At 47.3% G+C, this 27,671-nt stretch overlaps 1 protein-coding gene across 2 annotated transcripts; it reads left to right on the top strand.

Annotated features, from left to right (window-relative positions):
* On the top strand, window positions 1-25,994 carry Csnk1d (casein kinase 1 delta). Of its 2 annotated transcripts, XM_021213372.2 has the most exons (10): window positions 1-399; window positions 8,091-8,201; window positions 13,687-13,835; window positions 14,543-14,771; window positions 15,171-15,341; window positions 16,013-16,161; window positions 18,458-18,629; window positions 19,672-19,811; window positions 22,742-22,804; window positions 23,857-25,994. In XM_021213372.2, the coding sequence occupies exons 1-9, from the start codon at window positions 324-326 to the stop codon at window positions 22,772-22,774; spliced, it is 1,230 nt and encodes a 409-aa protein (XP_021069031.1). In that variant the 5' UTR covers window positions 1-323; the 3' UTR covers window positions 22,775-22,804; window positions 23,857-25,994. The 2 variants fall into 2 exon arrangements, with proteins under 2 accessions (XP_021069031.1, XP_021069030.1); XM_021213371.2 differs by lacking the exon at window positions 22,742-22,804.
* Window positions 25,995-27,671: the final 1,677 nt, after the last annotated feature.

Raw genomic sequence — 27,671 nt, 5'->3', positions numbered from 1 at the left:
AGTGACGTCACAGCGCGATGGCGGCGGCTCCTTTAGGCAGCTGAAGGGGGATTTAGGCCCGGAAGATCCGAGTCCATCCGCGGCGGGGAGAAGGCGAGCGGGGCCGGCAGGGGCCGGAGCAGCGGCGGCGGCGCTCGGACTGTCCCATCCGCCCCGTATTGAGGCGCTGAGAGCGACGGGGCGACCGGAAAGCGATGGTGAAAGCGGGGCCGTGAGGGGGGCGGAGTCGGACGGGACCCGCAGTAGCGGCAGCAGCGGCGCCGCCTCCCGGAGCGCAGACCCAGGAAGCGGCCGGGCGGGCAGTAGCGAGCCGCACCGCTGCCATGGAGCTGAGGGTCGGGAACAGGTACCGACTGGGCCGCAAGATCGGCAGCGGCTCCTTCGGAGACATCTATCTCGGTGAGGCCCGGCGCCATCGAGCGCCCGGGGGCCTTGCGGGTCGGCGGGCGGGGTCCCCGGCAGGCCGAGGCCTGCGTAGGGCCGGAGTGGACGCTCGGCATCCCCGCAGGCCGAGGGCCCGGTCACCGGCCTCAGCCAGACACCAACGGCCGCTGTACGAGCGCGGCTGGGGGGCTGGGCGCGGCGCGGCGGGTCGGGGTGGGGTGCGGGGAAGGGCTGGAGGGACAGGCCGGGCTTGGGGACTGCAGGACCGTGGGGACAGAGCTCGGAGCGTGTCTGGGGATGGTCGGGGACCCGGGGGAGGAAGAAGGAGGCCTAGAGGCGGGGGGCGGCGGGCCTCGGGGAGAGGTGGTGGGGTGTCAAGAGGGCGTGGGAAAAGGACTGGGGGCCTGGGCCGGGGGACAGCGGGGAGGGGGAGGGGAGAGCGGGGCAGGGGAGGGCAGCAGGCTGGGGGTGGGGCCCGGAGGGGGCAGGGCCTGGGCCGGGCGTCAGCATCCTCCCCCACCTAAGGTCACCGCAGTAAACAAAGGCCATGCTCTGCTCCTCCAAGGGTCTGGTACTGTTCCTCATCCCTGCAGTGGCGTCCTGGATGTTTTCATGTGTGTGGGAGAAATGTCAAAGCAATCCAGATGTAGTGTGGAGGTGGGGAGTGTCCCGGTCAGAAAGGGGGGAGATGACCGACTGATTTCTAAGGGTTCTTGGAGCAGTCCGGGCCTGCTGTTTTCCACAATGGCATCTCCACTTAGCTGACCCGCTGACTGGATCACCCATAGCCTCCAGGCTGCCACCCTACTACAAAACAGGACTGAAAATGTTCCCTATGCCTGGCCTGAAAGGCCTTGGTTTGGTTGGGGTCTTGAGGGTAAGTTGAGCATCTAAGTTGACTACTGGACACCCGGAAATCTACAGGAATGAAGTTTTGATGAATGCAGATACATTCAGTGTCGAAATGTTGGCAGAATAGAGGGGAAAGAAGTGGTGTAGAAGGAAGTTCTCGTGTCGGCTCTCAGAACTCTGGAGGTAGTCATGAGGATCCTAGATTCGGGGTTAAACTTATGTCAGACTCAACGGTGAAAGGATATGCATGTATATACTTGTAATTAAACGGTTGCTTAAACCTGATAGTTGGGGATTTTTAAATAAAAACTTCCCCCTGCATTTCTTAGTAGAATTATGTTATTCCAAAGCCCCTTGAGAACTTGGAGCTTTCTGGTGGTGAACTTCCTGTTAGAGGTAACCATACTCTGTTGAGCAGTAGCCCGTCCCTGCATTTGTTTGGCTTTTGTACCTCTAGTGGAGAGTCAGGTAGAAGCTGCGCTTTAGGCCTGGCCTTCCAGCCTTCCCAAGTTTAGGAACTTAAACTCTGACTCCTCTCAGGACCTTGATAGCTGGCGGCGTGGGGTGAACAGCTGCTCCATTTAGGTAGTTGAGAAGTATTTATGGTGCCTGGTTAGCATACAGGGTAAGCCTGCTATGTGCCACATGAATGCCTTTGAATCCGAACTTCTTGCCAGAGTGGTCTGATGAGTAAAATGCTTTAGAGGTACTTAGGGCTTGCTATTTAATATTTATAACCAAGTAGAGAGCCAGGTGCCTTCTCGGCAATGCTTGGGAGTCAAAGTGCTGGGTAAATTGGAGCTGTTTGGCGTATTTATAGAACAATAGATTTTGGCAGAAGTTTAACCTCGGGATATAGGAGCTATACTGAAAACCAATCCATTAGCCATCCTTTCATGGGCATCAGAAAATAGGTATTTTGAAATTTTTTGTTCCCTGAGATTTTGCCAAAAGGTTTTGTACTTTCTGAAGATTGTTTATAACAACCAGTTGTGCTCTGGTGGTCACATGTCGTTCAGAGATGGAAACCTTTCTCCAGGAGAGTGCAAGCTATGTCTGGGGTTGCAACTTAGTCACATCTCTTCTGCCCCACCTGGTTCCTACAGCCTTAAAAAAGAGAAAGAAAAAGCCCCACCTCCATCCAGAGCATGGGCAGGATGTAAGGAACAAGACAAAGGCTGAATGACTGTTTTGAACCAGCAGATGCATATCCTGCCCAGGGTCTTCCACAAGTGTGTGGGTGGGGGCTGGCTTAGACACGGGCTGGGCACAGCATTTGATCACTAACCTATTCCAGAAAGGTTTGATTTGGTGACTCCTCTGTTGTGCTCCAAGATGGACACTGGATCCTAGGGTTGGAGTCACTGACTTATCTGTCTGTCATGGTGTGGGTTTTGTTGTTGTTGTTTTGTTTAAGACATGGTCTCACTATGTAGCCCTGGCTGGCCTCGAACTCAGAGATCTGCCTTCTGAGTGCTGTGTGCCAACATGCTAGGCCTACAGTGTGCCTTTTGTTGGGGGATTAAGCACTGCCAGTCTTTCTCTGCTTGGCTCTCAGCCCTCATTACTGTCCTTTCAAGCTACCCCTTTGGGGAACTGAACGTGAGATGAGTGATTCAGAATAAGATAGGCTAGGAAAGCAGGTCTGCAGGGAGGTTTGGAGACAGGACCTGAAGACATTGGGCGGATTGGTTCACCCGAACATACCATAGGTCAGGAGCCGTGTGAGCATGAGTGGAGTTGGAGCCTCATCTTGAAGTCTGTGTGACATGCGTTCTGGTGCTAGTGCAGTTGAAACACATTCCTAACTCTCCCACTTAGGTACTCCACATAAAGTACTTTATTCTTCCAGTGGGGTTCTCCCTGTTTTAAGCCTGGGATTGGGGGGGGGGTATATTTCATCCTGAGACATTTTTACATAGAAGTATGTAAAACTATGGTCATAAGTAATTAAACCTATGCTTGTGCCTTCCCTGGTGGCCTGCTGTGCCACCAGGCAGGAGGAAAGTCTGTAGTGGCCTGCCAAGTTGTTGTTCATGTCTTCTCTAAAACTACCTCTTGAGAGGGCACTGGCATCTTGCGTCTGTTTCTTGATTGCCCAGGTTTTAGAAAAACCCAATCTCAGTCTTTGTTTAAGACAGCCAGGTGTAGAATGTGCCACTGCCCACGTATCTGTAGATGACCCCTGGACAGAAGCATTTGCTGACTTGAGCAGCCTCTCTGTCCTAACCTCACCCCAGCGTGTGTTGTTTTGGAACTGATGTTTCTGATGAGCTGGGAGCCAATAGAAAGCCCTTTTGCTGGTACTGTGCCATTGATAACTTTTGTCTTTTAATTTTATATAAATGGTTTTTGTCTGCGGGCTGCATGTATGCAGTGCCCTTGGAGGCCAAAAGAGGGCGTAGAATCCCCTAGAACTGCAGTTAGAGACTTAATGTGCAGCTAGTGAGTGCTCTTAACTGCTAAGCCAGCTCTCCAGTCCCTACTAGATAACATTTTAAGACAGAGATTATACTCTTAAGTCAAGTTTGTTCCCAGCCCAAAGGAGGTATGGGTAACTTAAGGAAGAGTTTGCAGCGTGGGCTAAGCTGGGGTCCAAGTTGTCCCGTGTTAAGAAGTAAGTGAATGTCTGTTCACTGAAACAGTGTAGGCCCAGCCTATAAAGTGCAAGAGAGGCAAGACAAGCATTAGCTACCTACTGGTTTGGGCAACTGCTTTCATCCATATTGCTCCTCTGGAAGCAAGCAGTAAAGTCTGAGGATGTCATAGGTAAAATGGGAGTTTCTTTTCCACTATATAAATTTGTTCCTTACCCATTATCCCAGTTTCTCTGCACCTCAGCTGACAGTGCAGTCAGATTTCATGATATGCCTAAGCATCCCTTGGGAGTTAAAAGTTAGTAGCATTTTCATCTGGTTTTTCTCCTCATAACCTTGAATGGCTTCTGAACACTGGTGGTTAATGTGAGTAGTACTTCCGATCTCACGATGGCCTTCAACAGGAAAGATGTCTTGTAAGAAAAATTGTGTATGCATGTGTTCTGCCTACATGCATGTGTGTTTACATATGGGTACATGTGTACATAGGGTGTACATACATGTGGAAGTCAGAAGCTGACATCTGTGGCTTCTCAGTCCCTCTCTATGTACTGAGGCAAGCTCTCTCACTTGAAACCAGAAATCCAGTCTGTGCTTCCTGCATTTGGGGGTGACAAGTGGGGTGCCACACTTACCTGGCATTTAAATAGGTATTAGGAATCGAAACTCTGGTCCTTGTGCTGGGTTAGTGTTACCTACTGTGCCAGACATCAAAGAATTAAATTTACCTGTTGTTGGAGAAAAGTCAAGACTGACATCTGGTATCACCCAAAAAGGAACTGAATGTACAGAAAGAATTCACATAGTTCTGACGGCTTATGTGACTACCCTACAGGACAGATCTAGAACTGAGACAGTAATGGTGACCTACAACTTGATTTCTGCCTGCTTCTTGCCCTGTGTTTGAAGTTGAAAGAGGGTCCACCCTGGGCCTCATATGCCCACCATGTTTGTAGATGTCCTATATAGTCAAAACCCTAGGGCAGCTTTGAGCTTCAAGTCAGTACTGAGTGATGGGGACAGGGGAGTCACTATATTCCTTTGTGGTGTTCTGCCCAATGTGACTACATTGAATAAATCGCCTTTATTTTCTTTCAGTTTTTCAAAACATAGTCCTGACTATCTTGGAACTTTCTCTGTCATCTAAGCTGGCCTCTAAGAGATCCACCTGCCTCTGCCTCCCCAGTGAAGACGTATGCCACCACTGCCCAGCTGTTTTGTTGTTGTTGGCTTTTTTTTTAAATATGTTTTGCCTGCTTACATGTCTGTGTACCACATGCTTACAGTGTCTGAGGAAGCCTGAAGAGGATGTCTAGTCTCCTGTTTAGAGTTGTAAGACAGGTATTGACTGCTTTGTGGATACTGGGAAATAAGTCCAGGTCCTCTGGAAGAGCAGCCAGTACTCTTTTAACTACTGGAGTTTAACTACTGGGTCATCTCTAGTCCAGAAAAGCTAGATCCTGATTAGAGTGACCAGCATTTGGGCTTGTCATTCAGTGTTCCTTTCCTGCCCTAGACAGGGTTAGGTTCATGTAACCTTTTGGACTGCTCAACCTTAGGGCTTCCAAGTAAATGTTTTTATCTGTTCTGCATCTGAACCCCTGATTACAGTGACATCTTTTAGGTACTAATGTCCCTTCTGGTAGCATTTATCAGACTTATATATGGTAGAGAACCTGGTAGTATAAATTTCAGTAGTGTAAGTCACTACCAGAGTTCCTAGGTCCTTCTGTGTTTGGCTCAGGAGCAGTATAAGCTCTGGACTAGATTAGCATGTCAATGGGGCCCAGGAGATGTGGCCCACTGGGCTGATAGGACAGAAATACAGGACTACAAACCAGTGAGTCTGCATTGACACCTGTAAGACAGATAGAACTTGGAGCTGCTTAGTCTTTCTACACAGGTGACACAGTCCCTGGAGTAGGCCTTGTGCTGTCCTCTCAACTGTGTATGTACTGTGTCCATCTGTTTCCCCTATCAAATTCAGTACAACCCTCTTAATAGGTCCTGCAGGCTGTGGGGGGGGGGGGGGGGGGGGGGGGGGGAGAGGGAGGGAGAAGGGGGGGGGGAGAGCGAGAGTGTGTGAGTGTATGGCCTTGGTTTCATGAAGAGATGTAATTCATTAGTTTATGTCATTGACTGAATAAAAAAAATGTTATTAAGAAGGGCGATTGATAGTGGCTCGCACCTTTAATCCCTAAAGAGGCAGGCAAATCTCTGAGTTCAAGGACAGCCAGAGCTACACAGAAACTTTTTTTTTTCTTATTTTTTATTTTGGAGATATTTATTTATTATATGAAGCTGTCTTCAGACACTCCAGAAGAGGGCATCAGGTTTCTTTACGGATTGGTTGTGAACTACCATGTGGTTGCTGGGATTTGAACTCTGGACCTTTGGAAGAGCAGTCAGCGCTCTTAACCACTGAGCCATCTCGCCAGCCCCAGCCCTTTCTTAGAGAGGAAAAAAAAAAAGGTGGGGGGGGGTAGGGAGGGAGGGAGAAATGGTGTCAAAAGGTGGTGTAATTCACATTATGTTGTAGAGTTGTCATTGTCATTTGTCCCCAAGGCTGAGAGTACTGCAGGAGTGATTTTGTGGAATGAGCTATAGGAGCCATAGAAGAGTAAAGCTAGAGGCATTTCCACCTTCCCGAAGGTCCTCATTCACTAGGCTGGTTGGCCCCAACCTGTCTTGTCCCTGTGGACCTGCCAGTTGGCAAGGGTGGTATGGTGTCCCAGAGAGTCGCTGACATAACTGGTGAAGTGAGTCACCATAGCTCCTGGCTGGCAAGTTCAGCTCAGAGTCCAGGTCCTTAAAAGTAGTCAGAGGTCATTTTTCATCTGCAGGTTCATCCTAGATAAAGTCATTTCTTGTGTGAGTGGATAAGTTGCCCTGCTGTAGGCAAGAAGAATAAGATATATTGCTTCTTACTATAGTGTCCCAAAGATTTCTTGTGGAGTAGTAAGTGAAGTTCTTCCACCTAAATAGGTCAGTGGCAGTCCTGTTATTCTTACAGATCTGCAGCATTGGAGATTAGCTTTTGGCCCAGATGTGGTCAGAGCAGCCAGCCATCTGACAGACCAAAATGACTTGTCTATGGTTCTTGGGTGGCAGCAGACACAATTTGTTGGCTTTAGGTTGTCCCTATGCTTATGGGCCTTGCTCCACCGTCCACCTAAGTGACTCATTCACTGTTGTTTCCTCAGCTCCCTGTGAAACTCTTGCATACCCCTCTCATCTCAGTTAACAAAGAGATTGAGTCATGGAGAGCTAGCCAGGCTGCTCAATCCACAGCTTCTCTACTCAGCACAGAACCTGGTCATGTGTGGTTGTATCAGGATCTATTTAAAAAAAAAAAAAAAAAGTACAAATCTTTTTCAAATTTCTACAGTCCTTGAAGTATAGAACTGCTTTCCACTTAGAAACAACCTGTCGAGGAGGAGGGCTGTGTGGAACATTAGGTCCTGGATGTACCATGCGGAGGCAGGGAAAATCTGAAGCATCCTGGACCAGGTAGACTGAGGAACATATATGTGGGAGCTTTTAGAGTAAAGTGTGAATGGGATGCTTACAGATAAAACTGTCTTTGCCTCCAAATTCCACATACCTAGTTATCATAGCATCATCACAAACTTAACAAAAACTCTGTGACCCCAAGGGGCTGAGGGTGGTACCTGCCTTTAATCCTAGCGTTTTTGAGAGACAGAGGTAGGCCAGTCTGAGTTCAAGGCCAGTCTGATCTACAAAAAGGAGTGGGGAGTTATCCCTTGGTTTAGTTGAGGGTCTGTGTTAATAAGCCTGTGGTAGTTTGTTTGGAGGTGATTGTGTCCACATGAGAACCACTCATGAGAAACTGTTGAGGTGTGTGGGTAGACGTCAGGCTTGTCTGGCCTGAGATTGGGAGGAGGGAGAATAGGGAAACACTCAGCTGTCGTCCTCTTGGGAGACTCGGGCACGTTCCAAAAGGTCTATCAAACCGTCACTCAAGCATCCCATTGCTCTGCCTTAGTTAGCCCTGAGTGGGTAGAAGGAGTGGGGCCTGCAGCTATATTGACTGGCTGGAGGGTACAGTGGATACGGGTAAAAATGGGAGGTAGAATGCCAAAGATGTTTTCTTACATGGTTTGGCCATGTGCAAGGGTGTTGCATTCCATCCCTAGCACTATTCTTGCCTCACAAAGATGTAATGGATATCAAATAACCTAAAAGCTTTGAGTTATGTGGTAGACACAAAATAATATATGTAATTTTGTTTGTAAGGTACGGACATTGCTGCGGGAGAAGAAGTTGCCATCAAGCTTGAATGTGTCAAAACCAAACATCCTCAGCTCCACATTGAGAGCAAGATCTACAAAATGATGCAGGGAGGAGGTAAGGTTCATCTTCAGTTAAATGTCCACCATAGCCTAGCTTACAGATGCAAAAGACCTCACACACACACCCCAAAGTAAACATGGTGCTTCTTGTCACAGCACAGTGCTCCCTGCTAGTTGGTCTCTTCTGGGTCACATGCTTTCCTTAGAACTTGAGGGTAGTCCCATAAAATTCTGAAGTTTCAGTTTTTCTCTTAGATAAGAGTTTTGAACATAACTTCTCTGACTCCCAGCTAAGTCACTGTTCTCGGTTCTGTAAAACTTTACTGCGAGACAGACCCTTTATTGGCCTCAGCAGGTAAAGGGAAACTTGGTTTGATGATTTGTTGCCCTCCCTCAGCAAAAGCAGTTTAATTCTACCTCTCTTGGAAACCAACTTTCTCTAACAAAATGTCTAAGGCAGTAGATGTACGCTCTTGTGTGTCCACCTTAATGTCCATTGTATCCTATCCTGGGTATTAGAACCAAATGAGGCCATAGGTAGATGAACACTTCCTGGTGACATACACACATACCGTCCAAACATAGGGCTGGTGCACATATGAACTCAAAGAGACTGTCTGTGGGCCTACACCAGATGGGTTCCCAGACCCAAGAGAGAAAGTAGACAGAAGTGACCATCCCTAAACCAGAAGCTATCTCCAACAGAGTATCACCAGGCATACAAAACAAGCCACTCTTAAGGAAAGATGTCATGCCCAGCAGTAGATGACCAAGACAGAATCAACTCAATGGCATTTTTGGAGGTTCCTTGTCTTGTAATGATTGTTTGGACATTTTTGTTCTTTTTTTTTCTTTTGCTTTTTCTGTCAGATCTTTTGCTTATGTTTTATGGTTTCTGGTGTTGTGTTACTGGGATTTCTCTGTGTGTCTCTGCATCTGTATATTTCATGTGCTCTTTTGTCCTTTTGTTGTTTTATCCTATTCCATTTTGTTGGGTTTTATTTTTATCTTTATTATCTCAAAAAGAGGTCAGCAGAGTCCCGGTCCTGTGCGCCTGCCTTTTGGCACCACCCTCAGTAGGACAGTCTTCGTGAGGGCATTGGCTTTTGTAACAAGTGGAGTAGAACAATAAGCTTGATGCATTGAGGGGTATAATAAACTCTCTGAATGTGCTAGCCTAGAGTGCCTAAGGGTGATGCAGCCTGACAGTGGTCAGAAAGGAGCATAGTGGGCTCAGACAGGCGTGTGGCTCCAGCATCCCTGCCGTTTGCTGTGGTTACTGTTCTTCCTGCACTAGAGTGTCCTATGTGTCAGTTGCCCTCCCAGGTTATGATTGGTGAATAAAGTTTTGGATAGTGCCAGGGACCTACTGCAGGGTAGCATTACTCACTGTGTGGGCCCTTAATCATTTGCCCACATCCCTTCTCTAGACTTCTGGAATCCACACAAGATTCAGAAGTGGGTGGTGCCCTTTGTTGGCCTTGAGCATTGTTCTGGCTTTGGTCAGGTTTTACTCTTGCTGCCTATAGTCCTGCAGGTCTCTGTTTTAGGAAACTCTGTCCAGGGAAAGGATGCAGTTACAGCAGTGTTTGTTGCTTGAGACTAAATGGAGGTTGACAGATACAGAATGGGGTACACTTTGCTCAGAAACCACAAGGTATTGCTCTCTGAGAAGTGTCGTGTTCTCTGTGTGTAGGTGGTATGGGTCACTCTGCTGCCTTCTGAAAGGAACAAGTGCCTCTTTGGTTGTCTTGATCTTGTTTACCTTGGCTCTGGCTGTGCAAAAAAGAAAACAAGAAGGAAAGCATGACTGGCTGAAGCATGAGGTTTTATCTGGGAGACCGCGGTGTCTCCGTGCCTGATTGAGAGCTGCCGTGCTGGTCGAAAAGCCAGCTTGCGGTTCTGTGCAGTCGCTGTGCAGTGGGTGCTATGGAAGGCAGGATGGTGGGCTTTCTATAGGATACAGACTGGAAGCTGGACACTTAGCCTCAGGATTGTGACCCAGGCACTTAACCAGACCAAAATCCAGTCAGGAAAAGAGATTAAAAGTGAGATACTAGAAATAAACTAGAATTCAGTGTTAGTGGACATCTTGAGTAGTCACTGAGTTTTTTTATCAACACCTGGTGCTGCCAGATAAGACCTGGTAGCTTTTTTAACTGCTTGTTCCATTCGTAATATATCCCAAAGTACATTAGACCACACCCTCCTTCAGTAAAAAACGTTAATGAGCTCACATATGCTTCTGGTAAATGCTAACTTTGTGTTAGCGAAAATGGATCTTTGTGATAGGATCTGGGTGGGGAAGTAAGCAAAAAAGTTTTCTCTTGGTTTTGTTTGATTGTTCTTTCTCTTTTTTGCCCTGGATGGACCAGAACTCACTTTGTGGGCCAGACTGGTGTTCTTCCCTTCCCTGCCTCCCCAGTTCTCTGATAAACCACCATGCCTGGCAGTGTTTATTTTTGTCTTTTGCTTTTTATCAAGATTTCAAATTCAGTCTTCCTACTCTGCTTCCTGAGTGTTGGGGGTAATGTTGTATACAGGACACTGCACATAATTGGTCATAAACTATTGGATATCGTTGGAGAACATGTAGCAAATAGTCTAAGATATTGGAGTAAGAGATGCCTGTGACCCCTCGCTCCCTTGAGGAAGTCCAGTGCTCCCTTGTGAAGACATGTGCCTGCCTAGTCCCCCTAGTTGATCTCCCATGGCCCTTGCTTACATGTTCTGTGTGCCATGATTTAGGGTGTTGTGTGTTGTGGAGTGCTAGGATGAAGCTCCACCATTGCTTGTGCTAAGTCAGCACTGCCAATGACCTAGAGCCCCAGCCATGCTGATGTTCTTTGTTGTCCTCCCACAAGAGAAATAATATTACTTGTAAATATTTGACAGGCTTAATCTTAAAAATTGCTGAAAATGTAATGAGTTTTCTTTTGAATTAATTCTGAGTACCCACATTGCCATTGAAATACTTGTCAAATCATAATGGAAAGCTCTTGCCTGGTATTTGTGTCTTCTAGAGTCTGGCCCAGTCACTTATTTTGGCATCTTAGACTCCACAAAGGTAGAGTACCCATGTTTACAACTGTGAATGGCAGTGGGGGCAACTCAGTCATTCCCAAGTCCCAGCATAGACCATAGTCAGGGTTTTCTCTCTAAACCACTGGCAGCGCTTTCCAGGCATAGGTCTACTTTGGATTCTGAATCTTGCTAGTATGAGATTCCTGGCTTCAGGGTATCAGTGAACCTGTTGTGGGAGGGGTCTTCATTCTGCATTAGCAGGAGCCTTCTCATAGGTTTTATACCTTCTTCCTAGGCTTCATTAGTAGTTAGTTTCTGGTAGTTTGCTGAAGGTAAAGTAAACCACAGATGAGACTGCATCTTTTCCAGCCAGGGAATCTGTGGGCTTAGGAATCCTTTGCAAATGACAGTATTTTATCCAGTCATCAATGCCATGGAATAACAAAACTATTGTTCCCCATTGAAAAGGAAGGTGGTGCCATCTATCACATATACCACCAGCCATGACACACCCCTCCTAAAGAGCAGTTTGATGTTATGTAATGCAGTCATAGTCCTGGAACTTGTTTGCGTATAATAGAATCTCCTAGAGTAAACGTAGAAAAAAAATTAAAAGTTTATTTAGCCTAAGATCAAAATACTGTCAGTAGGGCTGGAAGGTGGAAACGGGAAAATCACCCAGAAGCTCTCGGGCCAGATAGATCTCCTGGAATGCACAGGCCAGCAGCAGAAACCAAGAGAGACTGTCTCAAACAAATTCCTAAAAAGATGTCTTCTGACCTTTATGTATGCAATGTGGCACAAACATGTACACACATACACATACAGATTAAGTAAAGATTTAAAATATGATCAGTTTAATTCAACAAAACTAGTTGCAAAATATAATTTAAAAATATTATTTATGGTACCATATACCTTAAATATTATCACAAAATGTTTTTTTTTAAATACCCTTTATAGCCAGATGGTAGTGGCACGCACCTTTAATTCCCAGCACCTGGGAGGCAGAGGCAACTCTATGTGAGTGCGATGCTGGCCTGATCTACAGAACGAGTTCAGGACAGCCAGGGCTGTTAACATGGAAACCTTGCCTCAAACAACAACAATAATAACAAGACATTTATAGTAACAAAATAGGAAGAACATGGGGTGTTTAGGAATAAATTCTCAGATAAGCAAGTGCTTGGTGCAGAAAGTTAAAGGCCTCAATGTTAGTTCTCTCATAGTTTTAATGTTAAGTGAAATTACTTCTCTTCCCCCACTTCTTTTTGAGTCAGGGTCTTTCTGTGTCCCTGGCTATATTAGAATTCACTATATAGACCAGGCTGGTCATGAACTTTGTCAGCTTCCCTTTGTCTCCTGACAACTGAGATTAAACGTGTATACTACTATTTCCAACCTTTTTTTTTACAACTTTATGTATGTGTTTGCCTTCATGTATGTATGTATGCATGCATGCATCACGTGAGTGCTGCCTTCGGAAGTCAGAAGAGAATGTTGAATCCCCTGGAACTAGAATTAAACGTTAATAATTATGAGCCACTGTGTGGACGCTAGTAATCAAATCTGTGTCTTCTGCAGGAGCAACCACGGGCTCCTAGCTGCCGAGCCCTCCCTCCAGCTCTGCGCACACGCGCACACACACAGACACACACACAGACACACACGCGCGCGCACACACACACGCACAGACACACACACGCACACACACAGACACACGCGCATACACAGACACACACACACAGACACACACACGCACACACACAGACACACACACACAGACACACACACAGAGACACACACAGACACACACAGAGACACACACACACGCACACACACACACAGACACACACACACACACAGACACACGCCCACCCATGAATACATTTTGGTTATATTGTTATCCTTCCCATCTCCCTAACAACCCAACTTCGTATTTTTCTATTTCAAAGAACAAAAACACAGGGAAAACTTTAATAAGGGAAATAAGACAAAACCTAACAAAACAAAAAGCACATAGAGGAAAAAAGTTGTAGTCTTTTGTTGTTGGCCAATTTTCTGGACATGTAACCTGTCCTTGGAGAGAGTGGTTGATACACATACCCAGTGACACTGAATTGGAGAGAACTGGGTTTTTTGGTTTTTGTTTTTTTTTTTTTTTTTTTTGTCGTCTCCTGTTCCTCAGGATTAGGTTCCAGCCTCACTGCACTGGTGCAACTGTGGCTTCTAGCTGGCTTCTCTGGACCTGTCTTATCTCACATATTTATTCCCTATGGATGTTGATGTTATGAAATTAACTATTTTGCTTGCTGACACTGCTTGTTTGACTTTTGTCAGTTTGCTCTATGTCATGTTACTGTATCCTACTTAATGACAAGTGGGCATACTTGAGGGCAAATATCATTTGAGCCCCTTGAACACCACAGATTCTACTAAACACCTGTGTCGTGTTGAATAGAGGTGCGATGATGCAGTAGCGTGGGCTGAAGTGCTGTGTTTGGTTTCTCTTCCAGTGGGCATCCCTACCATCAGATGGTGTGGGGCCGAGGGGGACTACAATGTCATGGTGATGGAGCTACTAGGACCCAGCCTGGAAGACCTGTTCAACTTCTGTTCAAGGAAGTTTAGTCTCAAAACTGTTCTGTTGCTTGCTGACCAAATGGTAAGCACCCCTTTTCCTGAAGTGCTCAAGCAGTGTAGCAAGCAAGCACTTGGCATGTGCTGCTGGCTTGCTAGAGTAAATCACTGGGTTACATTGGCAATGGTGACTTTTAATCCCAGCACTCAGGAGGCAGAGGCAGACAGATGTGTATAAGTTTATGACCAACCTAGTCTCCACAGCAAGTTCTAGGCCCATAAGGGCTACATACTGAAACCCCATCTCAAAAAAACTAGATCAATTACTAGGTTGCCATTTCTCCATTATTACACCCATTTGTGCATAGAAAGGGGAGTTTGTAACCTTGGCCTCAAGATGATTGACTTAGCACCCCAGGGTGCATTCATATTGAATGGACTTCTCAGTTCTCTCAGGGAGCCCACACTTGACTGGTAACAACTCTTGGATGCTTTCCATGGAAGTTCTTGTTTATGACTCATACAGAGTCCATCTAATGTGAACCATTTCCTAGCAGTGGGTTGTCCCGTCAGCCTGCTGTCTTACCTATTCCTCTGGGAACTAAAGAGAAAAAAGTGTCTGGGCCTGTGGGGGACAGAGAGCTGAAGATGCCTTAAGAGAAGACCACCTTAACTGAAGTCACTGTGCTCTTCAGCACGCAGAGAATGTGTAATGTGAGCCTCACTGCCAGTCAGCCCCCTTTTCCAGCATGATCCACTATGGGATTCAGTCTTACCTTTGTTTCTCTTTAGATAAGTCGTATTGAGTACATTCATTCGAAGAATTTTATCCACCGAGATGTGAAGCCAGATAACTTCCTCATGGGGCTGGGAAAGAAAGGCAACCTGGTCTACATCATTGACTTTGGGCTGGCCAAGAAGTATCGGGATGCACGCACCCACCAGCATATCCCCTATCGAGAGAACAAGAACCTCACAGGGACGGCACGCTATGCCTCCATCAACACACACCTTGGCATTGGTGAGCTCTGACATAGAGACGAGACGGATCACTTGACTTCGTGTACCTTTAGCATGTCCATCCCTTAGTTTAGGCAAAGTCCAGATGTGGAGACTGTCAGCCAATCTTGGTAGTGGACAAGCAGAATTGAGCAACTGCTGGCGTCTCTATATTGTCTGGTGCAGTGGGATAGGCAGAAGCTGGCTTCTCCAGCAGTTCTTCAAGATGTTGATGTTGCTCCCCTGAAGTGTTAGGAAGGTTTCTTTAACACATGTAAGCTGGTGACATAATTCTGCAAATATATTTTTCTGTTATTTTTGAAGTTTATTTCTAATTTTTTGTTTGCCAGGTGTTGATTTTACACGCACAGAGAGACACACACATGCCATCCCTGACATAGTTCCCTTTTTTTTTTTCCAGAACAATCTCGAAGGGATGACTTGGAGTCTCTGGGGTACGTGCTGATGTACTTCAACCTGGGCTCTCTCCCCTGGCAGGGGCTGAAGGCCGCCACCAAGAGGCAGAAGTATGAGAGGATCAGTGAGAAGAAGATGTCCACTCCCATTGAAGTGCTGTGCAAGGGCTATCCTTGTGAGTCCCTCACATCCTTGCTGCAGAATTTGCTGGGGCATTCAGCAGCCATCTGTTCCAGGGTTAACTATACACTTGTATGGAAAGCCTCTGGCTGTGCTGTCAGATTCGCTCACCTTCTGAGAAGAGTTAGATGAAGTGGGCACTTACATATGAAGATGGCAGTTGGGACTTGCCACCACCACCACATCATCCCACTCCCAATCCCTAAGCACTTTTGGCCAGGAGAGACTGGAACAAGGCAGGACTGGGCCTCGAGAAATGACCCCCGTGGCTGGGAGGCCTAAGTACATCTAAAACTGACAGTCTTTACCCCTTCCACCTCCCAGAGCCATTTTACCAGGGATTGCTCCTAGGATGAGAATGCCCAAAATAACTAAATTTTGCTCTGTAGTCTTGACTTTTTAGGGGATGTGGAGGGTGCTGGATATGGAATCCAAGGCCTCACACGTTCTGTGTAAGCTTTGCAAGATTCTACCATTGAGCTGTACCTCTACTTAAATGCTGAATTTATTTTTCAAGCAGTCTCCCAAAGGCCTGAGTTCTTAAATATGACTGGTCTTCAGATTTTGTCTTTAGTGTCTTTAGTATATGGCATGTGGGAGGTGAACTGGATGAACTTGGCCACAGTTGGTAGCTCTAGGCTAGCTTTCAGTTTCTTGTTTCTTTAGCTGAATTTGCCACATACCTGAATTTCTGCCGTTCCTTACGTTTTGATGACAAACCTGACTACTCCTACCTGAGACAGCTCTTCAGAAATCTGTTCCATCGCCAAGGCTTCTCCTACGACTATGTGTTCGACTGGAACATGCTCAAATTTGTAAGTGGAATTGCTAGAGCACGAAATGACAACGGCCTGATCCTCAGGACACTGGCGCTGGTGGCTGGGTTGGGTCTGTATGTAAAGCTGTGCTTTCTGCGACACTCAGATTTGCAAGGCACAGTAGAACTGTGAAAGCCAAACACACTTGGTAGAACCTTGGCCTACATACCACTTTGCCTGTGGGTTCAGAGTACTGAGAAGGAAGATGCTGAGTAAGGCAAAAACTTCTATAGCATTTGGGGCTGGAGAAATGGCACAATAGTTAAAGCCACTTGCTGCTTTTGCAAAGAACCTGGGTTCATTTCTCAGGACAACTAGGGGATCCAATTCCTCTTCATACCCTCTTCTGGCTTCTGTGGTTACTGCATGCCGGTAGTGCATTTACTTAATGCAACCAAAACACACTAAATTAAAACAATCTCTGGCATTTATGGATGTGCATAATAAGAAGCCCAGGAAGCTGTGGTGAAGGTCTGCTCAGAGTCAGCTCCTTCTGGTTTACGTCTTCCTTAGTTGAAAGGCTTGCCTGCTGACCTTCCTGTATTTTCCTCCTTTCTTTAATTTTTAGGGAGTAAAGCTACTTCTAAGAGAATTTATTTTTTTAAGGTTAACCTGTGTGTGTGTGTGTGTAAGTTTGTGTGTCTGCATGTATATATGTACACCATGTGTATGCCTGTGCTGTCAAGGTCAGAAGAGTAGGTCGGATCCCCAGAAACTGGAGTTAGAAGCTAGTGTGAGCCTCTGTTGGTATTGGGAAGCAAACTCAGACCTCTGCAAGGGCAGCAAGGGTTCTCAATCACTGAACTTTGGCTTTACAGGTGCTACAAGTACCGCTGTCCCCATGTCCACCTTAGATTATTCCAGTTACTATAAGAACTTGTGGATTCAGCTACCTGTGGTGGCATGGCATGATGGTCTGGGCTGGCAGGAAGCTGGTGGTAGTCTTAAGCCCTGCCCCTCCTTCTCCTCCAGCACCCCTACCCCCATTCCAGATCTAGTGTATACCTCATAGGCCTCAGTAACTTCTTGGTAAAGTGCCTGGCGTTCTATCTGAAGGTGACCAACCCTATAATCATCCAAGCAGTGCTGCTGCTAACTTTGAAGGTTTTGTGAAACTTGCATGTCTGTTTCCATTAAAAATTGCCGGACTGAGCCAGGCGTGGTGGCGCACGCCTTTAATCCCAGCACTCGGGAGGCAGAGGCAGGCGGATTTCTGAGTTTGATACCAGCGTGCTCTATATAGTGAGTTCCAAGCCAGTCAGGGCTACAAAGTGAGACTCAATAAAATAGAGGAAAATAAAATAAAGACTTTTCTTTGAGTCAAGCACAATTGTACACCTTTCTAGTTAATTCTAGCACTTGGGAGGCTGGTTGTTAGCTTGAACCAGTCTTGGGCTGCAAAACAAGACCCTGTTTCAATCACGAATTTTTTTGTTATTTAAAGTAGAAATTGGTATCTTTGTAGGTGATATATCTAGTCAAAGTACCAGCAAGAACTGCATCTTCTGAGTGCATACCAAGAGCCTTGTTAGCTGCGCTGTGTCTCAACTCTAGGGGGCAGGGGCATTGTAAACTAGAACTACGTGTGTGGATATAGATCAACAAGGGCTGGAAGATGACCTTAGGGGGTGAGCAGGCTCACAAGATCCCTAGAACTTCTGCCATGCTGGGGGTTCAAGAGACAGCTAAGTCTAATAAAACAGGCAGCACAGGGAAGTGCTTGCAGATGCCTGCTGTGTCACAGCAGTAAGAATGATACACTGACTGATTTCTGGTCCAGCAGAAACCTGACTCCTGTCTTTGCCGTTGGCCTGTATGTAGAAAGGCTGGAATAGCCGTGGTGTCTGAACTCTGCCTTGCTCTCCTCCAGGTCTTAGGCAGTCTACTTTCCTTTCTCTAATGCACCCACATGCCAACACTGATAGGGAGGGATTAAGGTGGAGGGTTGTACCTGTGAGTTCCAGTATGGTGGAGAGTGCAGAGGGACTACGGCCTTCCTGGGTGTTGTACAGGCATCGTGTCTGTGAGAGCATGAAATTTCTGGTGTCACTGCTTGCTATGGTTGATTTCAAAGGGCAGTCTTCTCCTTCACCAGCATTGAGTTCCATTACAGACGGTTGTACACCACCATGTGGTTACCGGGAATTGAACTTCAGACCTCTGGAAGAGCAATCAGTGCTTTTAACTGCTGAGCCATCTCTCTAGCACCCACCTTAAAAAACAAACAAACAAACAAACCAAAAAACCCACCAAGGCCACTTTCCTCCTGTTTATTCTAATCTTTCCTCATCAGGGTGCCAGCCGGGCTGCAGATGATGCTGAACGGGAACGCCGGGATCGAGAAGAACGATTAAGACACTCCCGGAATCCAGCCACTCGTGGCCTCCCTTCTACAGCTTCCGGCCGTCTGCGGGGAACCCAGGAAGTGGCTCCCCCAACGCCCCTTACCCCTACCTCACACACGGGTAAGTATACCTCTTACTTCACCAAACCAGGGCCTCTGTTTGCTGTGTTGATGAATTGCTAACCATCCCAGTATGTGGCCTCAAAAGAATCCTGGATTAGTCAGGTTAAGGCTTGTGTGCTTCATTCTGAAGAGTAGGTCGGACAGGGGCACAGCTCACGATACTACCTTTAGACATGGCATGGTAACCCCAAATTTTGGGAAGAAGGGCAGGGTGGTTGGTTCTCTATGAACTTAAGGCCAGCCTGGTCTACATGGTGAGATATTGTCTCAAAGAAAAGAAAGAAATGTCCCTTTTACAAGACTTGTTTTAAAGTTAATTTACCTGAAAGTTGTTGCTCATGGGACTGGAGAGATCACTCAGTTGTTAAGAGCTCTAGCTGTTCTTCTAGAGGACTTGGATTTATTTCCTAACACCCACATGTCAGTTTTTACACTGGATCTCTAGGGGGACTGACACTATCTTCTGAATTATTGGGCACATGGTACACAGAGATGTGTAGGGAAACATCCACACACGTAAATTTTTGTAAAGTTTAGTGTTCATAGATTTTTCTCATAAACTTTTTAATACTCAGGACTGACATGTATATTGATAAACATAGGGCCTTAGAATGCATTCAGTACCATCAGGTTTCTTGGAGTTGCTGAGCACTTGAACTTAAGTTGGTTATGTGTAGCCCTGAGCCAGTTAATATAGGTTCAGGATGTGTACTTGGCTAGGGCCATTAGTCTCTGCTGTGCCTACAGGCTCAGGAGTTGGTCTGTTTTTTGTTTGTTTGTTTTTAGATAATTAGATGGATTATAGGTGTTTTTCTCATGTGTATATGTGCTGCCTGTGTACCCAGTGCCCATGAAGGTCAAAAGAAGGCATCAGATCTCCTGGAGCTGAAGTTAGAGATAGTTGTGAGCCACCATGTGATACTGGAATCCGAACTGGGTCCTCTCTAAGAGCAAGTGCCTGTGGCCATTGAGCACTCCGTTTAGTGAGGTGTTAAAAGAGCCAAGGGTATTTAATAATTGTGGTTTCTCTTCCTCTCCAGCCAACACCTCTCCGAGGCCCGTCTCTGGCATGGAACGAGAACGGAAAGTGAGTATGCGGCTGCACCGTGGGGCCCCAGTCAACGTCTCCTCATCTGATCTCACGGGCCGACAAGATACCTCTCGCATGTCCACCTCACAGGTATGCATGTAGAGCTCACTGAGGCCTAGCTGCACTAGACCCGTGTGGGGTGCATGTCCTTGTCACTGTGTGCTGACACTGGCTCTCCCTACCTTTCTTTAAGGACTGACCTTTTCAGGTTCATAGTCAGGAGTGGGACGACATTTGTGAAGACTATTTCCTTTCTTCCCTCCTACATTTGTTCTTATTTTTGTGGATATTTAACCCATTGGAGCCTGTGATTTGCTGGGTCTCTAAAGGGTTTGTTCCTGGCTAGGACTGTAGTGGGCTGTGAACTCTGTGAAGCTTTTTCTCTTCTCGATTTCAAAGGACATCCCTATCCCTGCCCCGCCGCCTTCTCCACCAGTGAAGACAAAATATGCCTGCTCATTTGTACCTTTTGTTGGGGAGATGTCTGTTGTTGGCACACTGACCAGGCTTTTATAACTCGACTTGTGTTTGCTAGCCAGGCTCTCGTTAGCAGAACACCAGGAAAGGCACTGGCTGCATAAGAAGGTTTCCCGTGAGTGATGGATCCTTAGAGGTGCAAGGCTGTAAGGTGTCCTCTTCTGTTGGCCTGTCTGTCTCTAAGGAAGGAGGTACTCAGGGAAGGTAGGGTAGTTTGAACTAGTTCCCAGCCTCTTCCTCACAGATACTCACTCATCCACATCTGCGCCCGCCTTCTCTCTGTGCTTTGCTGATTTTGCATTCAACAGATCTACATTACACTTCCTTTTTTGAAGTAGCGTCTCCCACTTATGAGGGGTAGGGTCAAGGATAAATTTGAGGAAGCTCTTGGAAGTACCACTGCCCTTTTGGAGCTTATTTTGAAGCACACTTGTATGGCAACACCTCTGTAGCTCACTGTGGGACCTAGTACAGTATTTGAGTGGAGAAAGACTAAGCATGTATTGAGTCAGTGCAAGATCCCTGGAGCTTCTGGACTCTGCCATACTTGAGACTGGTCTGATGAAAGTCGTGACTGCTGAAATGTGTTTCTGTGCATTTCTTATTTACCAGGAATTACTGATTTTGTATAAATTTCTCCTGAAAAGACAACAGATGTAGGAAGTTTAATGAGGGATGATTAAGTTCTAGGCCTTGAGTTTTGACATCAGGAGATTGAGTTCCATGGTGTGTACCCTCTTAAGCTCAGCTCCCTTGTGAAAGACTTAACAGTTTGTTTTTCTTTATTTGGGGTGTTTTTCTGTTTTTTGTTTTTCAGGCAAATCATTGTGTTTACATTAGGAAATGGTTCAGTTCTGCCTGTTTATCTACAGCTTGTCACTGGTGTGGTAGACCCTGGCTGGGTTTAAACATATTTCATGCCAGCAGCTGGATAGAGACTAGGGAAGTGACAGCTGGGGCGGGCTTTTTTGATTTTGTTTTGTTTTTAGTTCAATATGAAAATGAAGAATTTGGTAGTTTTGGATCCAGGAGGAAACTGGAAGAATCGGGAGGTTCTATGGATATCAAGAAGACACAGGGTGCATACAGCCCAGCTTCTTCCTGCCGAGGCTATGGCTGCCTTGGCCTTACAGTGTCTTACAGAGAATAGCACTTCCTTCCACATGACTAACTTGGGCTTCCATGTTTCTGCATGGAGAACTATTAACAGGCTTGAGCCTTGGTTGGGAGGCTCCCTTCCTGGAGTTCCCTCATCTCTCTTGCTATAGTGAGGGTTTCCTGCTATAGTATATAGTCTTGCTATAGTGAGGATTTCCTGCAGGCTGTCGGGTGTGGTTGTCTGCAGAGTGCTTATTTGTCTTCATAGCTGCTCCTTTGGGGTTGTTTTGCTGTCACTAAGAGGGTCCCTTTCATTACATAGTACCACCAGCATCAATGTGCTTGTACTGTATATGGTGTGTTTTCTTCTCCAAATAATTCATCCCTCTCTACACTCTTTTCTAGGCTCTCAGCCAAGCATCTGCTCTGGTGTTTTAGAACTTAAAGGCTAGTTGGGGTTCCTTCAGGCATGACAGGCCAGTATTAACTCCTCCCTAGAGAGCTGGAGTTCAGGTAGGAGTGGTGGCGTCTCCTTAGCACTATGAACTAGAGAGTGCCATGCATAAGCTCTTGTTACAGCAGCGCATTCCTTTCACTCGGCCTCCTTTCCCTACAGCTACGGGTTTTCTAATAGTTGGTGCATCCTGTGAGGTGTAATATGACACCCACAAGTCCGTACACTCAGTTCAAGCCGGTCTTAAGCATCTGCTGCCCTTGTCCACCTCTGATGGTGAGGAGGAGGAGGCAGCATGGTACAGGTCACTGGAGTCACCTCTTCTTCCCTGTAGAACCCCACCCTCACTCAGGCTGCTGCTTCAGCATCTTCCCTAACCTGAAGGGCGCAGCATTAGACGAGTCTTCTGGGGAGACCATGTTCCCATTTCTCCTGATATCTGTAAATTTGCTCTCATTAACCAAAAGAATATAGGCTTTTCAGGGCATCTGATCAGTGGCTCTCTATTGTTTGTTTTTCCTGTCTAGCACAGTTCAAAATGTGCCAGTTACTGCTTTTGATACCTCCCTTCGTCCACACCTGCCCCAAAATAAGGTCCTAAGATCCACCTGGTATTCTGTTAGGAGGGAGTGTGTCTATGGGTGTATCCTGGGAGGCACTCTCCCTTCCACTGCTGCATAGTGCTGTCAGACTGATCTGTAGAGCTTCCTCAGCCTCGCCGTCCACTGAATTTCAGCTTTTCTAAAGCATGAAGTTAGGAAACAGCAATGATCACTTTTATCAAGAGTCATGAGAGGCAGATGAGTTGTGCACTGTGTGGAGAGACTTTCCACTACCTGGAGTCCCCAGAGTGTCTGTCTGTGTCTTGACCTGGTCAAGGCAAGGGACACACCAGGACTCAGGCTCAATACAAGCAGCCAGGGGACCAGGATCTCGTGTGCTGGTGTGGCAGCAGGACACTTACCAACAGCTGTCTTTTCCCCCACCTCAGAATAGCATTCCTTTCGAACACCACGGCAAGTAGCTGCTCGTCTCCATCGGAAGGCAGCACTGGGTGAGTGTGCTCGTGGTGGGGCTCTGCAAGTAGCAGGTGCCAGGCAAGGTGGGAACAGCTCCCCACCCATCATCTGGGCTCGCTGGTGGGCTGGGCTTGCATGCCAAATGCTGGAGATAGAGTGAGGCTTCTTCTGCTTGTTTTTCTTTGTGTGGGTTTGGAGTAGCTATGGTGAGCTACGCAGTCTGGGGGATCAGTGGCATCCTTAGAATCTCTGGGCTGAGTGACCTTAGAGAACCATTCTGCTGTGCCTTTGTTCTCTGACCTCCTGTGATTGTATTCAGTATGCCGGAACTGCCCCCAGTCCTGGCTCTGGGCCGATGTGCTGGCAGCACATGTGTCTGTTGTACTCAGCTGAGTGGTCCATGCTTGGTGTTGGGCTTTCTTGAGCTCTTGCTACATGCAGACTCCCGGTGGTCTGTGCTCATCCTGGCTTTTTCAGTCATCCCTCTTCCTCTTTCATTTATCTCTGTCCTCATTTTGTGTTTCTTTCCAAACTTGGTACCTGCCCAGCCATCTTGTCCATGCAGCTGTTGTCTGTATTAATCCAGTCACAGCCGCCTGCTACCCTGCCGTCAGTGCATGGCTGGGTGTCCACGCTGAGCTCCTTTCTTGTTGGCCACATGGTATTTGGTGGTTCCTTCCTTCCGTCAGGGGCTTGAGCTTTGGTGGGGGTTGTGCTGCTGGGAGATCTGCTTTGTTTAACACATATGTGCACTCTTGGAAGTGTTGATAAGAATTTTTCCGTCTTCCCTAAGGTGTGTGCCTGTTCTTTCTAGGAAGGGAGGCTGGGAGCAAGTGTTGCTGCTCCACCCGGATCTACAGGAGCACAGCTCTGCGGTTTCCTTGCTTGCATGCCCCTTCTTTCCCATCTTCCTGTTCTGGCTACAGAGGCCTTTCTGTGCAGCCAGGGGTGAAGGTGTATAGATTGAAGCCAGGTGGCAGTGTGTCCCTTCCCTCCCAGGCTCTGTTGTGTTGTGTGCACCCAAATGCCTGGCTGGCCTATTCCTCTGGCCTTATGCTGACCTTGTACTGTGCTTTGGCTCCGACAGATTCCCGGTCGGGTGGCTTCCAGTGGTCTTCAGTCTGTCGTGCACCGATGAGAACTCTCCTTTTTGCTGTGAAGGGCAGACAATGCATGGCTGATCTACTCTGTTACCAATGGCTTTACTAGTGACACGCCCCCCGGTCTAAACCCGAAATGTTAACGCCGGGAGCTCTCCAGGCCACTCACCCAGCGATGCACATGGGGAATCAAAACACAAACTAAATGGACAGGCTCCAAGAGCTGCCATCGCCAGGGGCTGCCACCGTGGCCCCGTGTGAGCTCAGTTATCATGGGGCTGGGACGAAGAGCAGAGGCTGGGAGACCATTGCAGAGAACCCAACTCCCTGTGAAGAGCCTCTCAGCTCCCACCAGTGGTGGCGGACCTGCGCTCCCTGATGATCCCACCGCAGCTACCAGTCTTCTACTTGGTTAAGACAGTTTTGTATCATTTTGCTAAAAATTACTGGCTTAAATCTGTGTAAAGAAATCTGTCTTTTTATTGTTTCTTTCTTGTCTGTTTTTGCGGTCTTAAACAAAAAAAAGATGTTGACCTTAAAGAGTCCTAAGACACGCTGGCTTGGAGCTTCTGTGTAAATGGAGGCAGGCAAGAGAGGGGCACACGTGAGTGTCGAGGATGCGTGTGGCGTTCTGTTTTGTTTTCTCATGTTGTGCTGTTCACTTTGGAAAGGAACTTTTCATCAGTTGTGTATGTGTGTGTGTGCGTGTGTGTGCGAGCGCGTGTGTGTTTTGTGGGCTCCCATCAGCCTAATTTGGGCATCTTGCTTACTCTTTCCCACTGTAAGCTGATAGGCCTGCAGTCATCAGAGCAGGCACAACTGCCATGGCGTGAGGGCTCGGCAAAGCACCGCGCACAGCGCGGCACAGCAGTCTTCCCAAGGAGGCAAGAAGGAAGTCAGAACTGAAGAACCCACATGCTGAGACCCGGGAGCCCTCTGGGCTGCTGGAGAGCTCCAAGAGTCACAGCTGAGCTTGTGTTTGTGGTTTCTAGGGAGAGGATTGCTGTTTGGTAGGATTGGTTTCCTCTTTGCCTTTGAACTTGGGAAGTTGCAGAATAGACTGAATTGTCCCATGCAGATGCCACTTGGGTTTGTCATGGTTTCTCTGCTCAGAGCCAGGGAGCAGGCTGTCCTAGAAACACGCCGTGGTTTACCCAGAGGGACCAGTGGCCAAAGGGAATCAACCCTGAAGTGCCAAGAAGCAGGTGACTGCCTACCTGACTCTCAAACCTTCACCTCCAGAAAGGTGTGGTGCCACACGCTGCATGATCTTCAGCTGGACACACTGCGGGCTGGGCTGCTCTGCCGCTGGCGGTTAGGATGTCACCATGCTCTTCCCAACCATGTGCACCGGATATGAAGAGACAGCAGGACCTGAGCTCCCCATTTGAGAAATGGGGTGCAGTACATGTGTGGGTCCATCTCTGATTTTCCCTGTCAGCCTATGGAGAGTTATGCTGGTTACTTCGCTCCCTTGGAGGTTTGGCCTCTAATGGTGCCACCATGGCTTCTCCCCTCTTCCCAGAGTTCCCTGGCTCTGAGCACTGGCCCAGGGTTGGGGGGACACACTGCTGATGTGTTATATAGCATCCCAGAATGTGGCTGTTAACTGTGCCTGCCAGCCATCTGAGCCTGTGGGTGCTTCTCTCTGAATCCCGAGCTGGTTACTCTGCAAGCATTTTAGGGTGCAGAGACTTGACTTGGTGGGCCTGTGTGTCTAGGAGTGCAGAGGGAGGTTGGGAGGGTCGGGCGCGTTTGAGATTTTTGTTGCAAATCCTTTATCAGAGTTGGTCCTCCCCTCTCCAGTGGCAGGCCTGCCTGGCAAGTGTTCTTGTAGATACCTGTGGTGCTGGAGGGGTATGGGGTGGCCTTGAGACTAATCCAGGTTCAGCCTGGCCCTGCTGGGTTGTGCCGAGACTAGGACCATTGGAAGTCCTCCAGGGTGTGGTTCTGACGGTTCTTGCCCGATATGTAATCCCATCGTCACTCGCAGGAAGCGTAGTTAGAATGTGTGTATCAACCTGTGTCTTGGTGACCAGTCTCTGAGCTGTGCGTTTGTACTACCACTGTATTTGTGTACTTTAACAATTGTGTAAATAATAAATTCATAATGACTTCTACCTTTCTTCCCTCCCCTTTGTGTGGTTTCTTTCAGCAGCATGTGTAAGCTCTATGAAAGCTAACGGTGTGGGTTGGGGTTCCAAGGTTGAGTTTCTATGCTTAGACTGGCCTAGAACTCTGAGCAATCCTTTTGCATCAACCTTCTGTGTGTTAGTTTTACAAACCCAACAGAGTCAACTTAAGGATGACATCCCTGCTTGTCCTTTTGTGGGTATTGAGAAGCTAGTGGAGTAGGTGCCAGAAAGATGATTTCTGCTTGGACTCTGGTGTCATGGGTAGGTAGATATGTGTATGAGTTCCCTTAGTGATGTTGTGACAGTTCTGTGAGCCCTCCTAAGCCCACCTAGGCAGGCCTCTGTGTTAGTGCCTTAGATTTTCACCTTGCCTGGAAGGGAAGCTCTGAAGCGGGTGTGTCCAACTGCCCTTATCCTGTCATGCACTGGGAGAATCCATGAAGGATTCTACATCCACACATCTACTGGCATCTGTGTAGACCTGACTTCCACAGCAGCACCAGATTGGGGAGACATGGAAAGTTGTGTCAGGATGCTAGAACTAGGTCTGTTCCTGTTTGGAAACCTGTTGTCCTCTTGGGAATTCTTAATCTGTGCCCCACAGCCTGTGTCTACTCACATGGTAGAGTAATTCCCCCTATCCTGCTGCTCTTAACCCCCACCACCCTCAACTTGCTCTCCTCTCTTAAAAGTTACTCTTCAGTCTTTTCTACCTCTGTACCTTAAACATTCCAAGTTGGCTTCTAGCTGGCTTGGTGTATTCCAGAAGGGAATCTGTTGTCCCACTCATTAGCTAAGATAGTGTTTTTTAGCCTGTGGGTCACATCACTTGTACAAATCTCCAAAGATATTTACATCATGATTCATAAGAGCAAAATTGATTATTTAGTAGCAACAGGATAATTTTATGGTTGGGAGTCGCAGCACTAGTAAGATTGAGAACCACTGAGCCAGGAGATGAAATATGGGTACAGGCTATGTCTACTTGGGCTCCTTCCCCAGCCTAGCGCTCCCTGCCGTTTTAGCCAGACAAAGTACAGGGGACCCTATACTTCCCTCCTATAAAGGTACTTAGGCTAAAGGTGGAAGGACCAGTCTTGGAGCTAGAGCTTCATGGACTGCACATCCAAGAGGCCATTGTCTACGCTGAAAACTCTGGCCCTACAATCAGTCCCCTGCACATCTGAGCAACATTCTTCCGGGAGTCCCACCCCTAACTTCAGATGGTGTAGGATCTGAGTACACTAGGCTGCTGAATCAGCCACATCTTCACCTCCATGTTCTCTGCCAAGAATAGGATATGGGGATTGGGGAGAGACCAGCAGGTGAGGCAGCAGTAGCCTGTGAACTAGCTCATTTGCCTCAGACTGGTTTGAGGATCATGGGTTATCTTAATCTCTTCCCCTGGACCTTTGCAGGCCCAGTTAAAGGTGGGTCTAGATGGACAGGCCTCTCCATTCTCGTTCAGACTTGGGTCTTCATAGGATCCTAAATACAACCTTCCCTTGGTAGTCAATTCAGCCCTTATAGAGTTCCTAGTATGTTCTTTATGTCCTCAGCTGCTGTAGGAGCAGTCACAGGCCTTAAGTTTTCCTGGCTTCTTGCATCATCTGCCTGGATTGGTTGCCACCCTAGGAACCCCAGCCACCATACTTTGAGGACAGGAA

Source organism: Mus pahari, chromosome 14 (genome assembly GCF_900095145.1).
Source record: "Mus pahari chromosome 14, PAHARI_EIJ_v1.1, whole genome shotgun sequence".
NCBI classification, from domain to species: domain Eukaryota; kingdom Metazoa; phylum Chordata; class Mammalia; order Rodentia; family Muridae; genus Mus; species Mus pahari.
Note: the sequence above shows the minus strand (reverse complement) of the source record. Positions and strands in the feature narration are given on the sequence as shown.